Consider the following 20,386-nt stretch of genomic DNA (forward strand, 5'->3'; position numbering starts at 1 on the left):
TCACTTGAGTCAGACGAGGAAGAGGAAGAAACTTCTGGTCCTGAACCATCAATGTCACAGGACCCACATTTTCTCCCATCCTCCTCCTCTGAACCACACTTCATAACACAAGGTGAACTGAATGACCGTGTCAGGGATTTGGAACTACCCAAGAGTAAGGCAGAGCTGTTGGGCTCCAGACTACAGCAGTGGAATCTCCTGGCAGGTGATGTTAGGGTTTCCATGTTCCGTGACCGTCAAAAGGATCTTGTCCCATTCTTCTTCATGGAGCCTGCAACAACATCGATGGTGTGATGGCAGCCCTCAACATCGTTCACGATCCAGATGAGTGGAGACTGTTCATTGATTCATCGAAGATGAGTCTTAAAGCTGTTTTACTGCATAATGGCACTGTTTTGCCATCAATTCATGTTGTCATAGGTTTCCTTCCTATGGACTGCATGACCAACTGGAAACAACTTTTGAGGTGCATAAACTATGACCAACATCAGTGGCAGCTTTGTGGCAATTTGAAGGTTGTTGCTCTCTTGCTTGGTCTGCAGACTGGGTACACAAAGTACTGCTGTTTTCTCTGCGAATGGGACAGTCGTGCAAGAGATTCCCACTACATCAAGAAAGATTGGCACTCCGACAGTCATTGGAGCCTGGGAGGAAAAGTGTTCAGCATCCACCACTTGTTGAATCAAGGAAGATTTTGTTACCACCCTTACACATCAAGCTGGGTCTGATGAAGAACTTTGTCAAGGCCATTGACAAAACACAAGCATCTTTCAAGTACCTCCGTGGAAAATTTCCAAGGTTAAGTGAAGCTAAGATAAAGGAAGGTGTCTTTGTTGGTCCTCAGATTCGTGAACTTCTTCGAGATGATGCATTTGACCATGCACTGCGTGGCAAGGAAAAGACGGCATGGAAAGCCTTCCAGTTAGTGGCAATAAATTTTCTCGGAAACAACAAGGCAGACAACTACAGGTTGTTGGTGGAAAACCTCCTCAAGGCATACAAAAGCCTTGGTTGCAGCATGTCACTAAAGATACATTTTTTGCACTCTCCTCTAGATTTTTTTCCACCGAACTGCGGAGCAGTGAGCAACAAGCACAGCATGGGATTTCACCAGGACATTGCACCAATGGAGAAATGCTATCAGGGCAAATGGAGCCCATCAATGCTTGCAGACTATTGCTGGACAGTGACAAGAGATGCTCCATTTAATGAATACAAGAGACAAGCCAAGAAGCGCCGAGTAGACCCTGAATAGGACTAAACTATGTACATAATAGTTTTTTGCCTTTTGTTTCATAATACATTTTATTGATATAACCCTTTTGCTGATTTTTAAAATGTTACATAAACAGGACAGGTGAAATATTATCATGTAAAGCAACCATGAACGCATGAAAAGACCTAGGTTTACAATTTATGATTAAAACTCTACTATCTACACCATATACGTAGACATAAAATGTAAAAACTTAAATATCTTAGAAACAGTAGCCAATCAGTTGTTTTAATTGTCATATTTGAATTCAGCACATCAAAATACATAATAAATAGCACATTTTATCTCTGAAGCAGACAACTTCTCAAAAATTGTAGACTAGTGTAATAGCATTCTAATTCTAAGGTTTACTTCTAAAAATACTCCTAGAATATAACCAAACAAATCTTTACCACAACCCAAGAAACATGTTGGTGTGAGCTCATATCGTGTCATTGATGTGTTCATGGCTACTCTTGGTTTTGAGTCTCACTCTTAATGTTACCTAAACATAAAATTATTTGAGGTGGTTTGGTTGGTTTGTTTTCAGTTCAAAAACCCCTTTCATCCAAGGTAACATCATGTGTGGTGTTCACATAAGAGACAGTGACAGCTTTATGTCCAATGAATCTGCATACTGTACACCCACTAGAGCCATTTTAATTTGCAGTGTAGTTGCACAATCAGGCAGTGAGCTATAGTTTATTTAGGTATTTGGCATTTTAAACATACGAACATTGACATTTTTTGTCTGAAATCTAGCCTAGTGGTACAGCTGGCTCGAGATCTCCAGACAGACTTCTACCCTCACTTTCAAGACTTTTTTCTGACCATTACCATGTTATTGGATACCCAAGACACAGAGCTGCTAGAATGGGCTTTTACCGCTCTTTCCTACCTTTACAAATACCTGTGGAGACTGATGGTGAAGGATATGGCCAATATATATAGGTAAGCTTTATTGGTCTGCAGTCACTAGATTATATTTTAATATAAATGCCTCTCTTACTCTTCAGAATTAATTGTCTTTTTAACAAAGTAATTATTGATGAGTCTGGATGAGTGTGAGTTGAATGGTTTTAATTGCCTGTTGTATTTGTAGTTTATACAGTACCTTGTTGGCACACAACAAACCACACATCAGAAACTTTGCCGCAGAAAGCTTCACCTTTCTAATGAGGAAGGTAGGTGATGTGTTACTAACATGACTTTAACAACTTTCCACCGGGGCCCTTGGCTTCAAGCTAACCAATACTGAACAAAGTTGTAATGTGTAATGACAGTGGGTGCCCTCTAGAGCAGTAGTTCCCAAACTGGGGTTCGCAAAATATTACAGGGGGTTCTCAGGAAAAAGTTCCCTAATGGCGGACAGAGCTGTCCCTAGGGACCCTGGGCAGCATGGGCCCAGCAGCCCGGAGCCCCTTGACTTCCAAGAGCTAAGCAGATCAAAGCAAGCATATCTATCACACTGAGGAGCTTTCAACTTCAAGACTCCTTATAAGAAATTGACAGGGAGGTGGATATTTTCTGCTGTTTTTAAAATTAAATAGGCAGCTAGTATTGTTTTAAAAATTATTACGAAGAACAAGTTTAAGCTTTGTTGTAATGTGTGTTGTTTGCCTGGACTGCTCAAGACCTGAATGCTTGTGTAGGAGGAACTCTTTGAGTTGTCCTCTTAAATACCTTCATGCTGTTTCACATCTGATACTTCTTGATGAAAAATAGGAGCCTTGTCTTATAACAGGCTTATTCAAAGTGATGCAAGTTACGAAAGTGAGATCTTGGAAGAGTGTTGCTGTTTTCATAATGTAATAAAAATATTGTAATGATAAATAATTAATAATAGTGTGTAATAAGCATGTCATAAAAACAAATTTTATATTTCCAAGATCACTGCTTTTATAATTTATACTCAGGTAAAGGAGAAAATCCCTGGAAATACTCATTTTTAGGAGGGAGTTTGTGAGACTTGACATTTTAGTGAAAGGGGTTCACAGGTTGTTAAAGTTTGGGAACCACTGCTTTAGAGAATAAAGGAGCTAACAAAACACAAACTAGCATTCTGTCCATTTTGAGGGGTTTGGTTTGGATTATGCAGTGACAAAGGTTTTATAGGAGACTTTATATGTAGAACAGCCGGAACAGAATGTGTTCATCACCTCACAGGATCGGGCCCTGACTATATATGTACTATGGATGTGGGGTTTTTTTAAGAGCAATGAAACTGAAGTACTCATGGTCATCTTTCCAATATTTCTACAGAATCCCTGATAAGGAGAAAGGAGCTCTGTTGGACCTGGCTGGATTGGGCCCTTAGTTTTTATACTTCACATTGGGTCAATGCATTTTTGAAATAATGGTTTGAGACTTTTTGCTGCATTGTTTACAATTTCTTGTGCATCTTCATTTGAGCGCAGAAAATCTGAGTACATAATTTTTCTAGCCAAATTAATCAACACTAAACTGCAATCATTTTGGTGGAGTAGGAAATGGAATGTATAGCCATTTGGTGTTGATTAAGCCAATATGTGCAGAAGCCAGGTTCTCTAAAGTGACTGGTGAATTTGGCTGCCTTGAATTTTGGACCTCCAACCTGAGATACCTTAATGGAGTCTGATTTTCAGAAAGTGCTGATCCCTAATCCCTACAGTTCAGGCCCCTTTAAGGAGCCACAGGTTGGGCACCCAAAAGCTGAGGATTTTGAAAATCTTGGGCAGAAATTCAAGCCGCGTTCTCCCATCTGTTTGCAGCATCAGAGTACTTAATTACTGAATTCTGACTTAAAATGGGCCAGTCCTTTTCTTAGACCCTAGTACAGTCCTTAGTGTTCCAGTGACTAGGTTACTACCCCTTATTCAGTGTGACATCTCATTATGGTCCCAGTTCAGCAAAGCACTTAGCATGTACTTAACGTTAAGCATGTGAGTAATCCCATCCTTGTTCTTCAGCATGTGCTTACGTCCCATTGAGCTGAATGGGCATTGTTAGTGAAACCACTTGGAGCGACACCAGCTGAGGATCTCACTCTTCCTTTCCATTCTATTGACATACGTTACTGTAGAGAGAACAAGTTTGAATTGTTGGAGGGTGGAGTAGAGGAGTAAGATGGCACTGTCTGGAGTCATTGAATGATTTCTTTCCATTTGATAGGTTTGAAGGGATGATTACTTTTTCTCTCTGGATTTTGTTTTGTAGGTTTCTGATAAAAATGCACTCTTCAATTTAATGTTTCTTGACCTGGGGGAGCACCCAGAAAAAGTAGAAGGCGTGGGACAATTACTCTTTGAGATGTGCAAGGGGGTTCGGAACATGTTTCACTCCTGTGCAGAGAAGGTAAATAGCCTGAGCATATAAACCAAGTGGAGAATGACAAAGTTTTAAAGTTCCTAATACAGGACATCGCTATAATAGAGCCTGATATCGCACTCCTTGAAGGCAATCGGTGTCTTTCTGTTTGCTTCAGTGGATTTTGGATGTAAATTGTGCTGTTTATTGTAAGGTAATACATGTAATGATATCTCTTTAAAGGTGGCTTTTCAAGCTTTTTGCTTTTAGTAATTCCTGAGCAATATTTATGTGTTTCGAAATTATTGCGTTGGGTGATAACCTGTATTTCTGTGGATTTATTTAGAGGCTATAAAACAATTTTGGTTTTAAATATTAACTTCAGTACGGGGCAAAAAAAGATAATTTTATAGGGGATTGAAATCCCCATAATATTTTTTAAAAGCATCACATTGTCATTTTTTAAAAAAAATTCTAAAGCTAAAGGGTTTTAGAATTTTTTGGTCTCTTTTCTAAGCATGAAGACACAACTGGCCTTTTCCTTCCACAGGCTATAAAGTTCATTCTGCTAAAACTGGGGCCCATTACCGAGATTGAAGCTAAACTCCCATGGATTATTGTTGGAGAAGCTTTCAAACATATGGTAAAATCGGCTGCAGTGCATATCTACAAGGAGCATTTTGAGGTTCTTTTCAAATGTTTGGAGGTAAGTTTTCATTGCCAAGAAGCTGAAAAAAAGATGATCTCCCCCCAAGAATAACATTTTGTGTGTGTTAAAGGAAAGGTGTGTAGTGTGTGTTTTTTCTGCAGTGGGAATATTAAAATAAATGTCGCACTAAGGAGGAAAGCCTGGCCTTTCATCAGGACAGAGGCCCTGATGGTTGTTGAACTGGTGTAGTTATGCTGTGCAGTTTGGGGTGGGATTTGGGGAAGGTAACCACTGCTTTCCTGCCATGGTTTTAGCTGCCAGTGAAAATCCTTCTCATCCTCTCTTCCCACCCAGGCCAGTATAATAGCAATTCTTCGCCTTCTGCTATTAGGAGTTGTTTTATGTAATTAGTTCTTTTGCATTCCCTGGACTAGATTCTGATCTCGCACTAGTATACAACAGGGGTGAAGTCATGGCCCCACTGAAATCAATTGCAAAACATGGACTTCAATAGGACCATGATTTCACCACAGGAGTCAGTGGAGTTACTGAGATCAGTTGTGGTCAGAATCTGGCTCCAAGTGTTCACGTAAAGCTAAGCACAAAGTATTTGTTTCTTCTCCTGTTTTTTGCTATGCAATCTGTTAGCCTTCTGTGAAGGAGCACTTCACCTTGCAAGACATTTGTTTTTCCATCCAAGAGATGTGAGATGTTCATTATTGGAACCATTTGGCTACATTTTTTCCTTTCCTGGAAGGGTTAATTTGTTGGATCAGAATAAGAAAGCTGGCAATGGTTTATCAGGCCAGTGGAACGTGCAGTTACCAGAATTGCTTCAGCTTAGCGTAATCCATGACAGGATCTGATCATTCATGTGAAACTGTCTCTTGCAGGAATCACTGTTAGAATTGCAGGAGAAAATAACGAAGGCCAACTGTTGCGAAAGCTCAGAACAGATTGAAAAGATATTGCAAGTGTATTTGATTCTAGCAGAACATGCAAATGGGTCCAAAATCCCTCAACCTGAAGCAGTTTGTAAGGTGGGTCAGACCATCCTTTTGGCTACTGTGCACACAGGTGGAGGGTGGGAAACCAGAGCATCTGCAGTGTGCTCACCTGTTTTCTCTGGTTGTGGGTGTGTGCTGAGGTCTAGAAGTTGGGTCGGGGAAAGTCAGTTTGGCAACCTTTAGGAGCCACCCCAGCAAATCTATGGGAATTCCCCTGTGAAATATAATGATCACTCTGTCATCGTGATCTTATGGGTGTCCTTCTCTAAATGAATCCTCCGCTGAGAGCAGGAGAGGAGGAGAAGTGGTCATGGACAATTGCTGCTGGGGACCATGTGAGGGTATGATTCCTGAAGGAACTGTGCTGCTGTGGAGAAGGCAGCAGCCTGAGCAGCTGTGAAAGAGCATTTCCATGGGGGTCCTCATCCCCTCTGGCATGGCTGGGATGAGTCATTGTCCTGCGCTGCATGTGACCTTGCCTTTCTCTCTCTCTCTCTCTTTCCTCAGACGTTAGCAAAAATGTTACAAACACCTGATCTCTCAGCGCCTTGCTGTAAGACCCTGCTTAAAACTATTTCTGTTTTGCTGCTTGCTGAGAATGTTTTCCTGCCAGATGCTGTGACCAAGGAAACCATTGAGAAGGTAATGCAGTTCATTTTGCAACAGAAGAACCACGGATCAGTCTCTTTTGAATGAGTGGATTGCCACACACCGCACTTCTGTTCTAGGAAATGTGTTACTCAGGGCTACTCTCCTCCTTTTTGTGCAGACAAAGTACAAGCCAATCCCTGCCTCAGCATATGGTGAATTTAGGGGCTGATCCAAAGCCCAAGTCTGTTTGTTTATTTGTATGACAGTCGTGCCTTAGAAGTCCCATTATGCCAGGCCCTGTACAAACACACTCTGAGCATCAGTCCCTGTCTAAGCAGACAAGGAGCGGGAAAGGAAATGGAAGTGAAGTGATTTGCCCAAGGTTGTACAGCAGGTCAGTGGTAGAGCTGAGATTAGAGCCCAGGTCCCCTGACTGCAAGTCTAGTGACTGTCCAGTAGACTGTGCTGCCTCTTGACCTCCGGGACCTTTTTATCAGGCCCTTTGGCAAGCCTGGCAGTATTTTCTAAAGCAGGTTACAGGTCTATTTTAACACCCTTGCTGCTGCTGCTGGACCCAAACACAATGTGCTTTGCTAGTGTTTGCTTATTTTTAATCTGTTCTGTTGATTGAGGTGTATGTGGGATGGTAGTATTTATTTTGGACATTTCAGTTTTCATGTGTTACTGAACATATTTATAATATAATTAATATGGGCAACTAGTGCTGTAGGAAAAATAGATTTGCAGAGCTAAACTAAGCAATGGAGGTACATCTCTTGTATTTCTTGCAAAGGATGAAACCAAAAAATGTTTTCACAATAATTAAATAAGGCTGGAGGAGTTATTAATTCTGTCTGGTCTTTAGTGTTGATCTCTGGCTTAGTAGTATTAATTCTCTGCTTATCTACTTGAGTAATCCCATTAAACTCAATGGGGCTACTCATGTACATTGGAGTTACCTACGTGTGTAAGTGTTTTCAGGGTCAGGAAGGGGGTCGGTATTTATATGTAACTCCTTTTAGCACTAAGGAAACACGGTGTGCACTGAAAGAACATAGCTCATATGTCTTGATTCCCTTCATGAACAAATAAAGCTCTTGTTGCTTATATGCCCCTCCTAACCCTTTATTTGCACTTGACAGGCATTTGGAAGTGGGTTTGAAAGGTGCCTCCTTTTGGATTTCTCCCAAACAGTGTTTTCAATGAACCAGTTTGAGCAGGTAGGTGAAGTTTTCATTCATTTATTTATTTTATAGTCAGATGAGCAATGGAGGAATTGTGTTTCTAGGTGGGGAAAATGAGTCTGATGGAGAGTTGTTTTGAGTGCTGACCATAGAAATGCCATTACACTTGGCAAATTCATAATATATCTATTTCCTACGATGAGTGATTTTTATTTGACATATATTTGAACTATCCATCTTCTGTGTCTTAATGTGACCTGATGGGAGTGAAAGGGGCTGTTAGTCAATATCAGAAGAATGAAAATGGCAATGCAAAAAATGTCTTTTCTTTACAATTTCATAGATTTTTAAGAGTCAGAAGGGACCATTGTAGTTATCTAATTTGAACTCCCACATAACACAGCTCAGGGGATTCCTGCTGGGTTACTGAAGGGGCAGACATTGTCCAGGAGTCAAGGAGATGTCAGTGGTCTGTAGTTAGTTTTGTGTTGCAGCTTTGCATCTGACAGGGGCTGAACGACCATTGTGGCTGCACACCTTCAATCCCTACCCCCCAACACACGCTCGCCAATATCTTGTCTCTGGTATTAGTGACCTTTTCATGGTAGATTGGTTAACAGGGGTTGTGTCTCAATGAAGGTATCAGTAGTCTGGGGATTTCAGGGTGTCTCTCTCACCTCTTCCCAGATCCTTTTTACACCCATAGCACAGCCCAGAGAGAGATGGGAAAATTGCAAGGAGTGTACAGAGAGGCTCTCGGTTTGAGCCAGTCCCCCTTTTGAATGTGTAAAAGACAGTAAATGGGAAGGATAAAAGAGGGTTCCTACCGTAACGAGTCACATCTCCTCCAAAAGCTGCTGGCCAGCTTCCTCAGCTGAGATCTGGTCTCTGATACCATGATGCAGAAGCAGTGAAGGGGGCAGCAGATCTCTGTGTTGATGGAAGGAAAGTGGGGAGAGGGAACAAATGTGAAGATGTGGGGTTGGGATTTGTATGGAAGTGGGGGGGAGAGATGAATTTCTGTGGGGGGGTGGCGAAGGCTGAAATGGAGAACCAGGGATGTCTGGTGGGTGGGACCTGAGCATGATGGCCCAGGGCTCTGAGGAAAGGCATGGAGTTGAGGGAAGTAGGTTCTCTGCATGCTATGAGGGGCTGTGCTTGGGGATCCTGAGCTCTGTCGGGAGCCTGGAGTTGGGATAGGCCAGGGTCTTTGTGTCAAATCACTGGCTCCTCAAGGGCTCCCTGGTACTGATGCCTCATGTCTTGGTGATCTGATGCATCAGGACTGGAGGAAACCTCAGTACTGCAACAGCTCACCCCAAAGAGCTTGGCTTCCCTGGCACCAGTGTCTTGGATCCCTGATTTGCTTGGTCAGAATTGGAGAGGCATGTTAAATCTCGATTTCTTTTTCCTTTCAGCATTTTCTTCCGTGCTTTCTAGAGTACATTGAGGACTGCTTCTCTGAAGAAGACGTTCTAGCTAGGGATGAGGCCATGGCAATTTTGGCTAAACTCATTCTGGAGAAAGCAGAACCTCCCACTGTTGGCTCAATGGCTTTTGAAAAATATCCCCTTGTTTTTACAGAACCACCGATAGGGTAAGTCTCCTCACGCTCCACAGACACTGTTACCTCAGAGCTCTCTTTCGAAAGGTTTGGAACGTAGCGTTGCTAAGCAGACTGACGATGGCGTCAGAATTGCCACTTCACCTAGTGTTCACTTTTTCTTTGAGGACTTGGAATAATCTCTGCAGAGCTTGGCATTTAAATACTTGCTGTGTTTCGGTCACAGAAGGGGTGAATATTTGTCCCTTGTATAGGATTTTGTCTCATCTCAAAACAACATAGAAATACTTTTGCTTCCTAGCATTCTTTGCTCCTGAGAATATGGACATCAAGGGCAAGAGAACAGGAAGAAGCAAATCAAATTGTATCTGATTGTATCTCTCTCTCCTCAGCTTGTCTTTCATATGTCACATAGTCTTTTAGTCTTTAAGCTTTTTGGGTTTAGAGACCATGTCTTCCTAAACATTTTGTTCAGCACAGGCGGGCCCCCATCCCGATTTGGATGTCTGGGTGGCACTGCAATATAAATACCCAAAAATGATTAGGAAGGAACAGCAGCAGCAGTCAAAATAAATATTCTGCTGGGATGAATTCCACGTGCTCCTACAGTCTATTTTTGTTTTAATCACATTTCCATTTAGATGGTATCCAAGTGTAAGCAGGATTTTCCCAATCAGGAGCTATTTTTGTACAATTCATCATTTCTCATAATAAATCTGCAGGGGAGTGCTGATTTTTACCTGTGGAGAGCGGAGGGAATTATTCCCCTTCTACACCCCCCAAGCTTCATTTCCCTGAAATTTCATAAACATTTATTCTTCTCTACAGTAATAGTGAACTCTTTCTCCATTGGCCTTTGTGATTATTAAGGATTCAGTTATGAGTACACTCCCCTGCACAGGCTACCCACATCACGGATGATCAAAGAGGGGGCAAGAGGAGAGCACCACCCACTGGGTCACAAACTACTTCCTTGTCTGGTGCAGATTGGTGGGGAGTGGGAAGAACCAAGGGCCCTCAGTCTCCCTGTCCCAATGCACTTACCAGTACAGCTGAGTCAGCAACATAGGGGAAGTAATTTGCACCAGAAAACAGGCTGCTGCAGTCACATACTCCCCATGGAGCAAGGAGGAGGTAGTCAGTTGAGTCCTAGCTCTGCACCTGGGATAACACAGCTACATACTGCTCTCCAATCGGGGCAAATGGCAGGGCCCTTAGGTATCAAAAGGAAAACTTTCCTTATGACTAACTTCATCTTGGGCATTAGATTGATTTGTAGCTGATTGCAAATTCAGATGTATATGCAGTTGTTTTGGAGGAAAGTTGGTTTATTTTCCAGGAGCTGCATCAGTTTGCTTGAGAACCACTTGGTGTAGAGCAGGTCTGACAGCGGTGTTGGAAATGTGGAGGAATCCCTTTAATGAACACAGAGCAGCATCAAGAAAGACACCATTCTTTTATACTTGAAAATCAATGGAATAACAATGTTTACAGTACAGGAACAGATTCTGCTGGACCGCTGAATGCTGAGATGTAACCTTTTATGGAGCATTTTCTGCCTTCCACATTAGAAATGACTGCGTGGTACTTTGTGCCGGGGAAATAGTGAAGATCCCATCAAAAAGTGTACTATCCAAGTCAATGTGAAGCTTAGCCTTTTCTTAAAAGGAGCCAACTTAATTTTAAATGTCATAGGAAGGAAAGGTTCAACTGCTGTTGTTAAACTAGGTTACTGATTAAGCTTGATTTTATTTTTAGATCCAATACAAGACAGAAAATGAGTAAGAGAAATGGAGAAAGGAAACAAATGCCAGTGTTGGATCATATTCTGTCTCTAATCCACTTACCAGAAAATGAAGACGTTATTGATCTTTCACACCCCTGGGCTGCCCTTGTTGTACTTCCGCATGTTAGGTGAGGATGCTAACCATTCTGTTACTGTTGTCTTGTGTCTGAATAGTAATGCTACGTAGCTCATGTCTGATGTTTTTCACATATCGCTCTCCATTCAGAGCGTTTGCAAAGGAAAAGGAAAGTATTGTTACCCCCATTGTACAGATGGGGAAACTGAGGCACAGAGCCATGATGAGACTTGCCCATGGTTGCCCAGCAGGTCTGTGGCAGAGTTGGTAACAAAATGCAGGTTTCCTGCTTTCCTGTTCCGAAGGTCACATTTGCTGGCATGAAACGGAGCCCTTAGAATTTTGTTGTTTCAGTCCCTAGGAGGAGAGCATGCTCAGTCAATGCAATGACATTTTGTTGAAGAAAGGCTTAGAACGTAATCATTGATGATATGATTTAGGTTGTGAAATTGACTTAGCAAAATAGTTTACTAATAATCAGTTTGTTTGAAATCTATATTTAACATAAGAGAAATATGAGAGAGAACCCAATGTTATCGAGTGTCTGACTTTAACAAAGAAGTAAACATTTGTACCTTTATTTTTGGCAGACCAATAGACAAAGAAAAAATCCTGCTACCAGTTACAAGTTTTATAGAATCTCTCTTCCTGGGTATTGACAGAGGAAGGCTCCGCAAAGGTCAGTTACAGTCATCTCTTGTTCATTAACTTTTTACTGGCACATAAAAAGACATAACTCTGCAATTATACTAGTGACACAAGACATAACAATGAATAATAACTGCATTGTATCCTGATTTAATAAGCAGCACAATGAAACATAAAAGGCAAGATGGAAAAAATAACATGCAGGAAATAATATACCAAACGCCATCTATAGTAATAATGGAATGGTGAAGTAAATGTCATGCCAGGGATACGTAATTGGACAAGAAGCCCACAAAAGTATAGACTCAAAATCTGACTGACTGAGAAGTTTAGAAAGATAGAATTTGAGAGAGAGATTGTGAAGAAAAGGAAAGGGGAGTAAAAGAAATGAAAACTAAACCAAGCTGGGTTATCAAAGTCAAGCTTATAGCAAAAAGATAGTGATACATTTTTACATGTGTTCTTTGACTGCATTGTTCACAATCTTTGGCTCCAGGTCTGGAATTTTCCTCTCGACATCCTGGGTCTTGGCAGTAATTCTAAAACTAAATAGCTTGCCTACATGTACAGCTTCACATATTAACAAATTGGTAGCTCTTTCTATAACCATTGCCCAGAGGAATTTTATGATTTAATTGGGAGTATGCATCAAAATTATAACACCGAGTGGCTTAAAAAATTCAGCTTCTTAGAGAAGTGTGAAAAAGTATCCAAACTTCCCTTAGAAAAGGGCTTTGAGGTCTATGGATGAAAAGGACTATATAAGAGGTAGGAATTCTTATTGGTTATTAAATCCATTATAATTACTATCAATCTGCATAGAAATAGCCAAAGTAGTAAGGTCAGACACTTTCGGCTACACTTCTCTAATTACAAACTGTAGAAATGATCCCTGAAAGTACAGTCTTAGAAATATCCAAAGTAGTATACTACATTCTGCTTTTCTTCTCTAATATTGCTTAGTCTGTGTCAGGAACAGCCCCTGTCCTTCCTAACCTCTTTTTTTTCTATGTGGCATCCAGCTGTTTTAATCTATTGTAATTTAAGGGGGGGGGGAACAACCAACTTTCTAAATGGATATGTAAAGCCTGGTTCTGCCATCAGTTTCTGGTTTTAAATGGAGAGCTTCCCATTTATTTCAGCAGGGAATTCCCTACACACACTAATGGTAAGAAAGAATCCCCAAGTAGCTGGGGAATCAAAGCAAATCAAAATGTGGGAGACAGAGATTCCTCAACTCCCATTCATTTTCAGTGAGAGTTGGGTGTTTAACTGTCCTTTGTGCCATTGTAAGTCTCCCTTGATGTCCCTGGCATTGGGACAGTGACTCTTCTGTAAGGGAAGAAGGAAGGGAGTGAACCCTGTGGCCAATTTAGGAGTGGCATTGGCAGGAACAGCGCTTCCCCATTCTTGGCTGAGAGGATTTTGGCTGCAGTTTGGTGTTGATTGTGATGGGAGTGGACCTGCGAGAGGTAGAGAAACTCTCTAACGCTAAAGAAGGGGCGCAGAAAGGAAACTACTTTCAGAGTTATCTTGGGTAAATGAAAGCCTGGTCCCATAAATGTTTAATGGAAATTGAGCCTCTGAATCATGTAGATGGGTTTGCAAATCCCACCCTGCATTTCCAAGGTGTTAAGGATATATGGATGCTTGTGCAATTTATCATGTCCCCCTTCTGCCCCCCTTTCCTTTCAGTAATGCATTTGACAGCTCTTTCTGGTTTCCCAAGCACCATTTGTTGAGCAAAATTCTCTGAGACCCACACAGCAGAGTTTGTCAGTACTGTGCTCTCCCCGTGTGCCCAGACTTCACATAGACACGAACTGAGCATTCTGCATGTTCAGGGACAGCAGCGTTTCAAGATGGAGATCTGCCATGATGATCAGAGGAGAATTCTACTCTAAACTTTCATCGTCGGTGGTGATAAATGTTGAATTGCTGCAGTTAGCCCACAAATGACATTTTTATTTCTATAGCATGTGAAATTACATTATAATCCTGTACACCTCTGTGGCACCTCTCATTTGAGGATCCCAAAGCACTTTACAAACAGGAATTCAATGTGAATGAATAACTACAGTTTGTTCCCATTCCCTCTGTCCCTAGGAAGCTTGTTTGTGGCCTGTCAAGCTGTGAGCACGCTACTTAGTTTAGCAGAATCTTCTGAAATTCTCCATTTGTTACCTGTGGAACGTGTGAAGAACTTGGTGACGTAAGTGAACTCTTGACTCTCTGGTGTTCCACTTAATGTAGTGAAGAGAGAACTTTGCCTTTATTTAAAGGCTACTAAGCAAAACAAACATGCTTGCTTTGTTTGTTTCCTGTTGTCTTACACCAGCATGTTTCTTCAGGTTTTTAGCCATCCGGGGTAGGGATGTTGTCAGGCACTGCCAGCTCTCTGTACTGTATGGCGTACGCTTTATAGCCCTGTCTCCATAATAACAATCTGCTCCTTTGAATTGTGTGAAAACTGCAGATTAACTTTTGTTGCTGTTGAATGTGTGAATGCAACAATGCTGGTTTTATCTTGCGGGATTGCAGCCAGGAATCTTGTATTTTGTTTTACTTACAAAAAAAAAGTAAAGTGAAAATAGTCTCGGCTAAACATAAATATCACATTTTAATTCTTGTTGTGGTCTAGAGGATTCTCCTACAGAATTAGGAGGATTCCATTCCCCCATTAGATATTGATTTTAGACATTATTTTGTACTCTCCCGCAGTAAGAGGGAGCACCTCGCTTTTGATCTCCGCATTTTAATAAACACTTATGAAAACTGACTATTCCATTAACCCTCTTCAACTAATAATTAACATATATAATAACTAGGGGCCTACCAAATTCACAGTCCATTTTGGTCAATTTTATGGTCATAGGATTTTAAAAATAGTAAATTTCATGATTTCAGCTCTTTAAATCTGAAATTTCACAGTGTTGTAATTGTAGGGGTCCTGACCCAAAAAGGAGTTGATGGGGGGAGGTGCCCAAAGTTATTGTAGGGGGGGGTTGCAGTACTGCTACCCTTACTTCTGTGCTGCTGTTGGCGGTGGCGCTGGCGCTGCCTTCAGAGCTGGGCAGCTGCAGAGCAGCTGCTGTTGGCCAGGAGCCCAACTCTGAAGGCAGAGCCGTCGCCAGCAGCAGCGCAGAAGTAAAGGTGGCATGGTATGGTATTGCCACCCTTATTTCTGCACTGCTGCTGGCGGGGCGCTGCCTTCAGAGCTGGGCACCTGGCCAACAGCTGCCACTCTCCGGCCGCCCAGCTCTGGAAGGCAGTGGAGAAGTAAGGGTAACAATACCGTGATCCTCCTAAAATAACTTGTGACCCTCCTGCAACTCTCTTTTTGGTCAGGACTCCCAATTTGAGAAATGCTGGTCTCCCCCATGAAATTTGTATAGTATAAGGTAAAAGCACGCACAAGATCAGATTTCACGGTCCGTGATGTGTTTTTCATGGCCATGAATTTGGTAGGGCCCTAATAATAACTGAGCAATTACAGAAAGTGTTTAAGGTCTGTATGATCTCCCAACAGAGTTCTCCCAATCCAGCCAGAGAAAACAAATTGGGACTTGCAGCATTACTACTTATATGGGCCTCCATCACCACTGTATCTGAGTGCTTGACAATCATTAATGGATTTTATCCTCATAGCACCCCTGTGCAGGTCCCTGCTCATTCAGGATCTCTGCATGCACATGCTTAACCTTCCAGCCACAGAGCTGCAGGTCCAGTTACAGGCAGAGAGGGAAATGAAAGACCCTCACATGTCTCATTTGCCCTGCGTAATTTAGACCTTACTGGTGTGTAATGTGCTAGCAGAATCCTGATTTGGGGGAAGAGGGTTCCCCCATATGAGATTTTTTTTTATCGTGGTTCACCTTGTACAATAATAAACAAATATTTTGTTTCAGCACCTTTCCTTCAGACCCATCGGTCTTGCTACTGGCTGATCTCTATTATACGAGGTTGGCTTTGTGTGGTTGCCAGGATCCTCTTTCCCATGAGAACTTAATGGATTTGTTTGATAAACTGAAAACAAATATTTCCTCCAGCACCTCTAAGGTAATCTTCTTTTCTAACGGTTTCCAGTATGTGCAAGATGATTTGTGTTTTAATGGAAAAAGTTTTTAGAGTAGCAGCCGTGTTAGTCTGTATCCGCAAAAAGAACAGGAGTACTTGTGGCACCTTAGAGACTAACAAATGTTTGTCTCTAAGGTGCCACAAGTACTCCTGTTCTTTTTAATGGAAAAATGAATTCTTAACTAGCGGTGTTGGAAATAAGCTAAATAAAAAAGGCCTAAAGGTGAAATGTGCAATTATGTGCAAGAGTGAATGCCCTTCATCTCTTTAAAATTGTGCCATTTTCAATGGCCTTTCACCATTTGCAGTACGCCTCTAAAACATGCTTTCACTTTTAATAGGTCCGACTCTTGACAATAAGGATTTTAAATCATTTTGAGGCTCAGCTTCCTACATCAACCAAGGTAGTATTACCATTTCTGCTTTAACATTTCAAAACCACGGGGGTGTTGTTTTTAATATAAGCGGTTTTCTTGACACTGACTTTATTTGCCAGTTACACATGCTAGTCTCTGTTCTTTAGCTAAAGTGGGCTCCCTTTATACTTATTTGTTTTTTCAGACTGTAATTTTATGGGCCCGATCCTCAGCTGGTGGAAATCTCTGTAGCTCCATCAAATTCAGTGGAGCTATGCCAGTTTACAGCAGCTGAGCCTGTGCCTTTAAATAGTGAATTATGACAAAACAATTGTCTAGAGGAATCCTCTAACAAAAGGCATTTCACTGGTTTGTTCAGGATGATGGAACAGGAGAGCTTCAGTCCGTGTTTGCCATATTACTTCAAGCTGAACTCGTGCCAGCCAGTGTGAATGATTATAGAGAAAAACTTCTTCATTTAAGGAAACTGAGGCATGATGTGGTGCAGTCTACAGTACCAGATGGACCTTTACATGAGGTGAGAAGTTACTGCCGAAAGGTACAATGGATTGTTTCCTTTTTATAAGGCAAGAAAATTTTGCATTTTACTTCATCATGAGTTTTTTCAGTGACTTGTGAAGGCTTCAGTAAATGCAGGCTGGAAAGAAACTAATCATCATGAGTGAGTTAAGAGCTCAACTTTCATTACTAGTCACTGGGACTTTGCTGCTCCTGACTCCCTTTAGTTTGCAGCACCAGAGCTCAAAGACATGAGGCTTTCCCCTGAAGATCAATGGTGAGTAAGGTGGAAAGACATCAGCATCCCGAACAAACACCTCATCAAGCACCTAACCAAAGACCCATGCGGGTTTTCGCTCCCATGGAAAATATGGTTCACTTTAAATCACATCCGCACATTGCATGGTATTACGCGCCTGACTTCTCCATAGGTGGGGGCATACAAATGTATGTCGGTATAACTACATCACTCCGGTGTGGAAAATCCACACCCCTGAGTGACATAGTTATATTGATGTGACTCCCAGTGTAGACAGTGCTGTGTTGACAGGAGGGCTTCTCCCGTTGCCATAGCTACCACCTCTTGGGAGTTGGAGAAGCTCTCCCTTTAGCGTAGGTAGCATCTTCATTAAGATCTGCAGCGCTGTAAGTGTAAACAAGCCCTCAGGCACAGTCCTATTTGTGACTGCCAAAAACAGAGGTCAAACTCTAGAACAGTGCCCAAAACCACCGTATTCCAGTGGTATCTCTGCTATCCACTCCACATCACTGGAAGCTAGGATTGCCAGCCTAGGCTTGGACATCTGACATTGCTGTTTTTAAGCCAAAAGAAGACAACGGCTTGAGTGCTTTTGAAAGTCCCACCTGAGCAATCGTCTCTCTAGCCTTTCTCCAATGGCCAGTGCTTGATGCTTCAGAGGAAAGTATAAGGTGCCATAATGCATTTAAATGTGCAGTATTGCACTAAGTTGGGAAATATCTTTGATTCCAATTGGTGATCAGTATGTCTTGTTGTTGGGTGTTTTTATCCTGAACTGACTAAACTATATTTGCCTCAATATCTAGCAGGGGCAAAAACCGAAAAAAAGTGATGGTATTTCGATAAACGTTCTAAACACGTCTGTAAAGAGTAATGAGAGGAAAGCAGGTGGAGGCGATGCGAAGGGCTGGGGTGAGCTGTTAGCAATTTATCCCCTGACCTGGCAACAAACTCTGTGTCATTGGACCTCAGTGGAGCTCTGCAAGGGCTCAGGGGTCTGCCTACTTGGAGCTCATTGCAGGATTGAGGCCTTATAGATTGCAGGGACATCCCTCTATGGTTGCTGAATCTGACCATGCTGCTGTGGGCTGTCAAGGCTACTAGGATCAGGATTTTTCCTGTACTAGCTAAATATTAACTTATTACTACTGATACTTAAGTGCTTTTATAACGTTCCTTCTTGAGTTGTAAACTCCTTGGGGCAGGGATTGTGTGTGTCTCTATGTCACTTAGCTCAATGAGGAGCCAAATCCAGATGGGCCCTGGGTCTAATGCAATGTAAGCACTTCAGGACAGGGAATACTCTCCTTGTTTATATGTTTGTGTAGTGCCTAGCACAATGTGGCCTTGGCACTACCAGAGTACAAATAATAATCTAAATGTCTTAATTATGGGTGTTGATTCTGAGAGATTTTAACTTGACTTTATTGCTTTTTCTTGCAGTTCATCGATCAGTGAAGCTGTTTTTATACTTACTTTAAATATCATTGTTAGCTTTTTAAAACAGAAGTTTTCTTGTGTGTCACTGTAGGTGCCTCTTCAGTATTTACTGGGAATGCTCTATATTAACTTCAGCCCTCTCTGGGATCCTGTTGTTGAGCTCATAACGTAAGTATGTGCTAGTGGATGGTGGGAGCCTCAGTTGTATTGTTGCAGCTGCCCCCAGGCCTTTAAAAAACTAAATAAAAATGTGTCGCATTCCTAAAAATAAATGTAAATACACACAAGCAAGACGTACGTTTACATGAGGTACCATAGAAATGCCTCTGATCTGTCAAGTAAATCTTGCTCTTTATAGACTGCTACTTTTTAACTTGTTTTTGTGATGCACAAATATTAAAGACGACTCATAGGCAAAAGTATTGTTAAATTACATCTAGGGTTGGGACGTAAAGGTAACAGGCTCGAATCCAAGATAGCCAACTCCTGATCTCACACTATTATGACCATCATATGTTAGGTGTTATAGAAATAACAAATCAGTCCATCTCTCCTTCCTCCCCTCACTAAGGGTCTGGTGCAAAACCTACTTGCGTCAATGGAAGAGCTCCCGTTGATTTGAATGGGCACTGGATTGAGCCCTAAGTTTGGAATGTCAGCTTTCAGGGTGAATTGCCTGGCTTGTGACCACTTAGCTTTTTCTCTGTACATTCTGTGATATAATGTGTCATTTTCCCCATCGGAGAAGAGAAATCATGAAAATGTTAAACTACATCTTCAGTGGGTGAATCCTCGCTGACTCTTTGTGTTGGTTTTAAGTGCTATGTTATTGCATAGGCAATATTGAAAGACTTGAAAACATCTGTACCAAAGGGTCCCTTTGTATTCACAAGCTATAACCAGGATATTCTGATAACAATGAACCTTTGGGATCTTCAGATGAAGGCAAAGAAATGTTATAACTGCACACAGCAAATGTCTTGCCTACATGCTGCGTAGGGCTGGACACCAAGTTTTTGAACATACTAGCAGTATAACTGGCTAATATCACATGGAATTTTTTACTTAATTACTGTCTTGTTTATTGTTAGGTCTCATGCAAATGAAATGGAGAATAAACAGTTTTGGAAAGTCTATTATGAGCACTTGGAGAAAGCGGCTGTCTATGCTGGTAATTCATGTTTTGTAGATGTTTAGACACTAACTTAGCTATGGTCCAGGTGGTTCATGAACAGGGCTGGTTTTATGCTCTGGTGTGCTCCAAACTGGCAAAAGGGGAAAAATCAGGACATAAGTTTTTCCCCTCCCTTCTGGCCTCATTTCTCGAGGGAGAGAGCGGAGATCTGTCAGAATTGTTGCCTTCCCATGGTTTGAGCATTGGCCTGCTAAACCCAGGGTTGTGAGCTCAATCCTTGAGGGGACCACTTAGGGTTCTGGGGCAAAATCAGTACGTGGTCCTGCTAGTGAAGGCAGGGGGCTGGACTCGATGACCTTTCAGGGTCCCTTCCATTTCTATGAGATAGGTATATCTCCATATATTATTATTATTTCTACTTCCCATGAGGTAAATAGGGGCAATCCATGGGTTGCAGAGTCATCCTAGCATATGGGGCACCAGGCAGTGCTTGCTTTGTGCCGAAACTGGTTCTGCCCATGATGATGATGGACTGTAGGAGTCTGTGAGGATTTT

General features: G+C 41.8%; 1 protein-coding gene and 1 pseudogene across 1 annotated transcript in view; one reads left to right on the plus strand and one right to left on the minus strand.

Annotated features, from left to right (window-relative positions):
- The window catches only part of UTP20 (UTP20 small subunit processome component), an 84,931-nt gene that overhangs the window by 6,747 nt on the left and 57,798 nt on the right, over positions 1-20,386 (plus strand). Inside the window, exons 5-20 of the mRNA XM_065561380.1 lie at positions 2,018-2,206; positions 2,358-2,439; positions 4,451-4,588; positions 5,091-5,246; positions 6,083-6,229; positions 6,704-6,838; positions 7,930-8,007; positions 9,390-9,568; positions 11,294-11,449; positions 11,988-12,076; positions 14,152-14,257; positions 15,954-16,104; positions 16,464-16,526; positions 16,858-17,016; positions 18,788-18,864; positions 19,788-19,867. Coding sequence (XP_065417452.1) covers positions 2,018-2,206; positions 2,358-2,439; positions 4,451-4,588; positions 5,091-5,246; positions 6,083-6,229; positions 6,704-6,838; positions 7,930-8,007; positions 9,390-9,568; positions 11,294-11,449; positions 11,988-12,076; positions 14,152-14,257; positions 15,954-16,104; positions 16,464-16,526; positions 16,858-17,016; positions 18,788-18,864; positions 19,788-19,867 — 1,985 coding nt within the window. The remainder of the gene's footprint in view (positions 1-2,017; positions 2,207-2,357; positions 2,440-4,450; positions 4,589-5,090; positions 5,247-6,082; positions 6,230-6,703; positions 6,839-7,929; positions 8,008-9,389; positions 9,569-11,293; positions 11,450-11,987; positions 12,077-14,151; positions 14,258-15,953; positions 16,105-16,463; positions 16,527-16,857; positions 17,017-18,787; positions 18,865-19,787; positions 19,868-20,386) is intronic.
- On the minus strand, positions 12,851-12,953 carry LOC135981009 (small nucleolar RNA U3; annotated as a pseudogene).

Source organism: Chrysemys picta, chromosome 1, assembly GCF_011386835.1.
Source record: "Chrysemys picta bellii isolate R12L10 chromosome 1, ASM1138683v2, whole genome shotgun sequence".
Lineage (NCBI taxonomy): Eukaryota > Metazoa > Chordata > Testudines > Emydidae > Chrysemys > Chrysemys picta.